Consider the following 8,959-nt stretch of genomic DNA (forward strand, 5'->3'; position numbering starts at 1 on the left):
ATGCTGCTTAAATTTGCAAGTTTTACTTAAATCTTCCCATAACATTAATCTATTGAAGGAGAAGGCAGCTTATCATGCTCACTAAAATAAAAGATTTTAATGGAATACTTTCAAATGCACAACTGAACCATCACAACTAAAGAAATAGTCCATTTTAAATCTCCAATTGTTCAGAAACAAACTTCAAGCAGAAATCACTCTGTTATTATTTCTTTGCATTTTCCACACGGTGTGCTTAACTGGCATCTAAATAGTTTCTCTGCGTCGTGAACTGAAACATCTTGAATGCTCAAACTGTATTTTTATGAGTGCCTAGGGACCCTAAATTTTAGTGGTCTATTAAATGCCAGCAATTTCATGCTGCCTTGCATAAAACAGCATTCACATATTAGAGCACAGTGGTTCCATAGCTACATTATACTTCCCCTTCAGCATCCCCCAACCAAAAATACAAGTACAGACTGCCTAAAATAAAAAAATATTTTTAAAGAAATCATCTTTCTCAATGTTTTTTGCACACAAATTTTTGTATTCCTGAACTCTTTAAGTATTTATTTTAAAAATATATAAGCGTTCTATGGCCTTCTGAAAATGCCACAAATTTTCATCCTATAACATGTACAAAATGATCACTATGTGATAGAAACAGAAAAAAAAATTAGTTCATAAACATGCTCAAAGTGCTTGTCTTCAAACTAAGAAATGCTGATGAAAATATGCCTCCCCAAACTAAGTACTCTAGATATATTCAAATTTTTGTTCAGAAGCAATACAACCATTTTACACATTTTTGTTTTATGTCCATCTCTGCAAATGCTACTACATCAATCTCTCTCAATATTGAGACACTATTATAGTCCCTTACCTGGCAATGTTATCCTTTTCAAAAAGAAGTCCAGTCCTACAGTTTGTTTGTACTGTTTCCCAAAAGCTTCCTGAGCAAACCGCGTAGCTAAGGAGGTCTATAAAGAAATAAAATGTAAATGCACAAAATTAAAATTAGTTTATATGGTTTTCAAATCCTAAGCATAGATTCAGGACAAAATCTTACTAAACAATCTTGGTAATTATGCCTCTGTTAAGCCAAGGGGCAATTTTAAGTATCTCTAATTATTGACAGGGTAAGGGCAAGCTTAAATGCTTACCTGGTAAATTTCACTTGCCAGCATTAGTGGGAACAACACTATTGAGCCTCTTAAATCTCTAAAAGTCCCCTGATAATACCCAATTTCTCTTTGCAGGAAAATAGGATTCTAGACATTTAATTAAAGGAGGAAACAAGAATATGATTAGAGATATAAATCTCATTTAACCTAAGTACTAGCTAAAAAAAAAAAAAATAAAAACAAGTGCCACAAAAAAAATTCACAATATAATTTCTAAAAGCACCAAGAATGTAACTGACGTACTCAGCTAAAAGTAAGATAGCATAGTAAATAATGAGTAGGAAAATCTTAATATAGAAATCCTTTAAAAATCTAATCTTTTTTCTTTTATTTTTAATGGAAAATAAATATTTTATTTGATCTTTTATATGATGAAAACATGAACACAATTTAAAATTGCTGGCTCTACAAAAATAATTTTGAATTTTGGGGAAAAAAAGCTAAAAAGAAAAAAAAAAACTCTTAAGCCTAGAAAATGTATTCACTTAATTTAAAATCAAGTAGCTAACAACAAACACTCTTTACCTGGTTCACTTTCCAATGATTATAATATTCCTGGGTTGTAAATTAAAAAGAATGGCTAACATATATATATAGCAACTACTATGTGTTGGGCACTGTGGTAAAAACACTATATAAGAAATATTTCACAAGAATATACGTGCAGCTATATTTATTCAAATTGAAACCCATAATGTGCTATCTCAAAGTATGTAGGGTTCTCTATTAGTAGATATATTTCTGAAATAAATCCAGGAAGAAATTTAATCATTGACTTTCTAATGTCAGTTGGAACAACTTGAATTTTTTTTTTAATTTATCATGTAAATAGGGAGGGGTTATGATGGGAAAGAGAGAACAAAATAAATGTTTCACTAAATTCCTTTTCCATACAAATAGTCAGCTCTTAGATTAGAGGAAACTAAAACATTCAAGATAGAACTTATTATACATAATTACAATATAAATACATCACTAGTAATTAGAAAAGAAAAAAAAAAAAAAAAAAAAACAGCCAAATTTCAGTCCTGAAATGCACACCTTAAATACCTTTTGGCAAATTGCAATTTTTTTGAACATAAGAATAATCTCAAACCTAAAGCTATTAGTTTTGTAGATATTTAAACAATAATTATTTTAACTTAATCACTGCTTTAGATATCAAAAAGGATTCAACACAACATATATTTTTGTTACTTGAATCAAAAAATTACATCATCAAAGCTGAAGTTAATATAAAATAAAAGAATTAAGCTAAATATCCCTTAGACACATAGCTCATTTTCATTTATCCTTTCACTATATCATTAAATTGGCTAATTTACAGACCTAAAAGGCAGTAAAAGAGCTCAGTGAAAAATAACTCAATCATTACTTCTTTCATAGATACATATAGATCGACATCCATGGATAACACGTAATAAAAATATACATTTTATATACAATATATAAAACTTCACAAAAGCTCAATACATAAACTGAACCAAAGTGCCTTTTAAAGAAAAAGTCAACAACACTGATTTTGCATCAGAAGAATTCCATTTACAGTTTATCATTTTCATCTAGAGGCCTCAAAATTCACTATAGCTATTTAAGACTCACAGCACCCCTGGCAGGTCAAAAAATACGAATTATTGAACACTGCATAATAAGGCCTTTTCTCCCTCTAAGAAGTGACACCAATTGACTTTCTCTCCAAAGCCACCTACATACAGTGGCATTAACAGGAGCCAATACTTTAGACTAAGCCTGAGCAGGAACTGACAAAATGCCAAGCTTTAGGGAGCACAAGAAATACTCCTTAGGATACTTGACATACCCTTCCCTGCGTTCGTGTCTGTGGGAGACAATTTCCCAATAAAGAATCTCTTGGAGTAAGTCGATTCCTCACAACTCCATGCCACTATGAATGGTGATTCATAACCCATAACTCCCCTAATCCTAGACGTGGTATAAACTTCTTTCTCAAACAATTTGAACAGATAACTGAAAATTTTTGACTTGATGCTTTATCTTTTGCAGATGTGGGGCAAATCTAATAATAATCAAAAGGTTATTATAATAATCTTTAATAATAATAATAATAATAATAATAATAATCAAAAGACCCATAGTGTCTTTTGAAGCAATTTAATTTTAAGAAATGATCAAAAATAGTTTAAAGTCAAAGCATGACGGTGCATCAGTATTGTATTTCGAAACTCTTCATGCTACATTTCCAGTACCGTATGAGCTCCACATCCTAAATATATTTCTAAGCTTCTCTTGAATTTTAACTCTTCTGCCATTAAGAGACAGTAAGCTGGTGGCTCAAAAAGGAAGAGTGAGAAACGATAAGACAGAAAGGGGACTAAGCTGATATGGAATAACCTTTTTTCCCAATTATTTGCATCCTGTTTCCAAAAAGGATCAAACCAAAATGGCCTAATGGGGTGACCCCAAAGCCGTGGAGACTAGAAAAACACCTGGGGAAGCAGAAGGTGATTCGGGCCCCATTCTGCAGCAGGCTCCTAAGTTACCACAAAGATGAAACGAAGAGTTCTTGCCTTAAGGAGCTTAGGACAAGAGGGAGACCAAAAAGCCCATGCTTGCATTCCCAGGGCTTTCAGGGAGGGCCAACTCGAGGAGGGGAGGATTTATAGGAGCACCACTTGCATGCTCGCATTCCCAGGGCTCTCAAGGAGGGCCAACTCCAGGAGGGGAGGACTTACAGGAGCACCACTTGCAGAGCAGATGCTCCTGCAGGAACCGGAACTCAGCAAATGAAAATAAGTAAGGGAGCACCAGAAAAGGGAATGGAAGGCAACAGATCCCAAGGATGGAAGCGGATCCTACAGTCTCTTCCCAAGTGGGCACCCACTTCCCCTCCCTCCCCCACCTTAATCTCCACCCCACCTGTGGAGTAATCTAGGAATTAGGAGCCTTTAGGCTTTCTATGAAGGGGGGAGGGGAAATTAGACCTCAGGTCCGCTGCACATAAGACGTCCTCCAAGGAGCAATTTGATATGCAAACTTCACAATTAACCCCAGAATACATTTTTTAAAAAATTCTTGGAGGGGGATAATAATTATCCTGAAGGGAGGGGTGAGGGGAGCAGCTCACAGGAAGATAACTGGTCAGGAAATATTTGCAAAAAGGATTTAGGAGCATTAAGGACTTAGATTGCCTGAGATCATTATAAAGGGCTCACTGGGAGAACACAGGGCCAGAAGTGCTTCCAAGCAGCAAAGGACCTCCCCAAGCCTCGCTTTTCACAACTTAAAGCCAGTCTGAGATGTCCCAGGTCTCTTCCAACTGGGAACCCTAGTGTTACAGCAGGCAGCAAGTGGCCAGTCTGGTCCACTGACGGGAGCAGCAAGAAGGGCTCTTGGAAGGAGGAAAATGTGGGGGAGGGGAGGGGAGAGTGGGGGAAGAGGGAGTGGGGAAGAGGAGGAGGGAGTGGGGAAGAGGAGGAGGGAGTGAAAATGGGGAGGGATAGGAGACAAGGAAAGAGAAAGGGCTGCAGAGGGAGATGAGAGAGGAGGAAGGATAAGAAATGGGATAGAAAATGGGGAGGAGGGAGAAGAGGATGGGGAGGAAGAGTGAGAAATGGAGAGGAGAGAGAGGAGAGTGAAAAAGAAAAAGCTGGAGAGAAGAGGAAAGGAAGAGGAGTAAGAAACGGGGAGGAGGGAGAAGAGAAAGGGGAGGAAGATGGGGAGGAAGGCTGAGAAGAGGGGGGGAAAGAAAAGACTGGAGAGGAGAAGGAGAAATGGGGAGGAGGGAGAAGAGAAAGAAGAGGAAGGAGAAGACGGAGAGCAGGGAGTGAAGGAGTAAGAAAGGAGAGAAAGGAGAAAAGAGAATGGGGGAGAAATGGGGAGGAGGGAGAAGAGAATGGAGAGGGATGAGAAACCTGGACGAGGGAGGAAGAGGAGGAGGAAGAGGAGGAGGAAGAGGAGGAGGGAGAGGAGGGGGGAAGGAACAGGCTGGAGAGAGGAGGAGCAGGAGGAGGACCACAGGGCCGGGCCCCCGGGAAGCTCAGCCGGGACTCGGCGGGACTCAAGAGAGACGGCAGAGGGCTCCGAGCTCGGCCCCGGCCGCGTCACGCCGCCAGCCCCGGTCGCCGCCGTCGGGGCCGGGACAGGGAGGCCGGGGTCGGCCGGGCCGGGGTGCGGACTGACCTTTCCGGAGGTGCCGTCGCCCAGCAGGACGATCTTCAGCTGCCGGTCCTGACACTCCTCCTCCGAGTCGGACATGATGACCCGGGGAGCGGGCCGGCCCCCGACGGGGGAGGGGGCGGGGGGCGCCCCCCGGGGCTCAGCAACTGCCGGCGGGATCCGGGACGAGTCACTCGCCGGGCGCCATGTTGAGCCCCCTCAGGCCCCTCCCTCCGCAGCTCGAGCCGAGGTCACACGGAGGGAAGAACCATCAGCCGGCGCGGGAGGGGGAACAGCGGCGGCACGGGACTGGGCGCCTGCGGTTCTGGCGGGCGGGAAGGCCAGAAAGGAGCGGCGCGGACTCCAATGACATCGTGAGGCAAGCGGCGGCCTGAGGAGCGAGAGCCGGGGGCGCGAGCCTTCTGGCGGGGGCGCTGCCGGGCTCCTCCCCCCCGGCCCGCGAGCGCCTCAGACCCTAATGGTTTGGCCGGTTGGCGGGGACGACGAAGACGCCGAGGCCGCGCGCCGGTAACTAAGGAACCCGGAGGGGAAAGGGCACGCGGAGGGGCGGGGCCGAGATGCTGGGCGGGGCCGAGCTGAGCAGTTGCTAGGTAACGACCCGAAGGCGGAGGATGATCTTTAAAGAAGATGAAGGAGATGGCGGGAGCTGGAGCAGCATTAACCCAGGTAAGGAAGGAGGACCGTTCCGCCGCGGGCTCAGAGGTCCCGCTCTCAAATTCATCAGCCAGTGTGATCCTGTAATCCCCGGAGTCTCAATTTCCTCCTCTGTAAAAAAGATTTTTTTTCTTTTATTAAAGCTTTTTCTTTTCAAAACATGCAACAGTCACCCTTGCAAAATCTGGTGTCTCCCCTTTCCCCAACCCTTCCCTTGGACAGCAAGCAATTCAATATATATGAAACATGCACAGTTCTTCGACACATCTTTCCACGATCATCATGCTGCCCAAGAAAAGCAGATCAAAAAGGGGGGAAAGTGAGAAAGAAAAAAGCAAGCAAAGAACCATAAAAAAGGTGAAAATACCATGTTGGGAATTCGCACTTAGTTTGCCCAGTCCTCTCCCTGGGGGCAGATGGCGCTCTCTATCACAAGCCCATGGGAACTGGCCTGAATCACCTCGCTGTTGAAAAGAGCCAGGTCCCTCAGAATCGATCATCATATAATCTTCTTCTTGCTGCGTACAATCTTCTCTTGCTTTTACTCATGTCGCTCAGCATCAGTTCATATAAATCTGTCCAGGCCTTTCTAAAATCATACTGATGATGGTTTCTTATAGAACAATGATTCATAGACCATCGCGTATTCTGCCATTCCCGAACAGATGGGCATCCACTCAATTTTCAGTTCCTTGCAACTACAAAAAGGGCTGCCACAAACATTTTTACACATGTGGGTCCTTTTCCCAAAAAGGGGGGCTTTGATATCCCTCAACTCCAGACTTCGCATCTCCATCTGGAAAATGGATACAGTAAGGCCTGAAGTATCCACTTCGTGGGATGGTGAGTTCTGGGAAGGAAGATCTGGGTTCAAATGCTGCCTCTGCCCCCTACAGGCAGAGTGGGGTGTCTTGGTTTCTACATGCTCCAGGCAGTGGGATGCTTGTATCAGTGAAATCATAAGGCTGATTTTAAAAATAAAAATAAAAAACAACCTTTTTAAGACCCCCTTACTTTTTTAATCCTCCCCACCCCAACATACAAATTGTTGTTAGATGAATCATTGGTCAGAATCTGCTAATTAGTCCGTGCTCCTCCTGTAGAACTTCCCATTTCTACAATTCATCTATACTGGATTGTAAAAGAGGCCCTCTGTGCAGCGGAGTCACTTACTCAGAGATGTCCCAGCCATTGAGCATCTCATGAAGCAGTGGACCCTGCCGTGCCACTTTGGGAGATGCAAAGTTTCCATGAAGCCAGAAATGTTCCAGCCCAGTCATAGTTTCTGCTTGGTTCTGGTCTCAGATTTCCAGGTCACCAGGGCAGAATCCTTTTTCTAAAGATGCTGGTGAGAGGTTTCCAGATCTTAGCGGCTTTTTTCTGTTAGACCCAAAGGCAGCTGGTATCCCATTAACTATGGGTCTTTAGAAGATTGCCTGCTTTATGGAAGCCACCTAAACAGCAGCATTATGGATTTGGGTGGAAATGTGCACTGGAACCATCCCTGCCTTGCTGGCTGGGAATGCCCCAAAGTCCAACCCGCTTCCTTTTACAGAACTGAGGAACTCATGTTCTCCCAAGAAGACATGACGAACCTCCAGGTCATGGCAGAGTCAGGATTAAGACTTGGACTTCAGAGTCCAAATCCCATGCTCTCCCCACAAAGGTAGGCAAAAATCGACAGGAAGCCTGGCAATCCTTCAAGGTCTGTTATCACCTCTGACTGAGAGCAGATCTTTGCGCAAATCTTTCTGCTTTCCAGCTATATGGGGAGGAGATAACTTTGTCTATCTTATTGTTATAAAGAAAGCAGTTTGTAAACATTAAAGAGCTACAGATTTTTTTTATTTATTATTAACTGCAAAATGAGAGGGATTGGAGTATACAAATGGTTCTTAAACTTTTTGGTCTTGGGATCCCTTTACATTCTGAAAAATTATTGAGGCTCTTTCCCCAAAGAGTTTTTGTGTATGTGGCCTATATCTGTTAATGTTTGTCATGTTAAAAATTAAACATTAGTATATAAATCATATTGACCCCAGAACCCTTGAAAAAGACCTCCAAGGGTCCCTGGACCTACACGTTGAAGACCACTGGACTCAATTATCTCCAAGGTCTCAGTCAGCTCCAAATTATATAATTTTGAGTCACAGGCTTTGCGTGGTACATTGTTTCAACCAGTTAAACAACAAACTTAAACCGCCTACTATGTGCTAGACACTGAGGATACAAAGACAAACCCATAGCTTGCTCCTTTCCATGGAAATAATATGTACACATTTGATCAAATACAAAGTAAACAAGAAAGTAAATACAGTGTACTCTTGTTGAAGGCCTTCTTAGCTCCTGTAAGCATCTAGAATAATTTCATGAGGCAGGCCACACTTGAACTGAGCTCAAGTTATGGAGGAATCCTGGAGGAAGAAGGTGTGCACTCTAGAAACAGAGGAGTAATCCAAGCAAGACTGACATAAGGATGGAATGCTGGTTTCTGGGAAAGAGCCAGTTTGTCCCGACCAAAGACTCCAAGAAGGGAGGGAAACTGGAACCAAAGTAAAAAGGTCCTAATGTGGATAAGGCAATGGGAGGGTTATGGTGCAGAGGGCAAGGCCCAGAGGGGAGGGCTCATCTCCTTTAAGTCAATCTGGATTCAGACACTAGTGGGGTGACCCTGGACAAGGCACTTTTCCCTTAATTTCCTCATTTGTAAAAAGAAGGAAAAGCCAAACCGCGGTATTATCTCTGCTAAGAAAACCCCAGATGGGATCACAAAGAATCAGACATGACTAAACAATAAACAAAATGCTCTCTAAACAAATAGTTCTCTGCTATACCATTTGTGTAATATCATAGCTTATACATCTTCTTTGTTGAGGGCACTTCCCAATTAGACTATCAGCTCCATGAAGTTATTTGTCATCCAAATTGTGTATTTTCCACAGCTCCTGATAGAGGGTTCAGCACCCAGTAAGCATTAAATATTT

The 8,959-nt window shown here is 42.5% G+C and overlaps 1 protein-coding gene across 2 annotated transcripts in view; it reads right to left on the minus strand.

Moving 5' to 3' along the window:
- RAB28 (RAB28, member RAS oncogene family) overlaps window positions 1-5,542 on the minus strand; it is a 93,100-nt gene extending 87,558 nt beyond the window's left edge. Inside the window, exons 1-2 of one of the 2 annotated variants that reach the window (XM_074274518.1) lie at window positions 5,325-5,542; window positions 866-962 (exon numbers count right to left, since the gene is read on the minus strand). In XM_074274518.1, the coding sequence (XP_074130619.1) occupies window positions 866-962; window positions 5,325-5,399 (172 nt within the window). In that variant the 5' untranslated portion in view covers window positions 5,400-5,542. The remainder of the gene's footprint in view (window positions 1-865; window positions 963-5,324) is intronic. The other variant, XM_074274519.1, reaches the window with a different exon arrangement.
- Window positions 5,543-8,959: the final 3,417 nt, after the last annotated feature.

Source organism: Sminthopsis crassicaudata, chromosome 6 (assembly GCF_048593235.1).
Source record: "Sminthopsis crassicaudata isolate SCR6 chromosome 6, ASM4859323v1, whole genome shotgun sequence".
Classification (NCBI taxonomy): domain Eukaryota; kingdom Metazoa; phylum Chordata; class Mammalia; order Dasyuromorphia; family Dasyuridae; genus Sminthopsis; species Sminthopsis crassicaudata.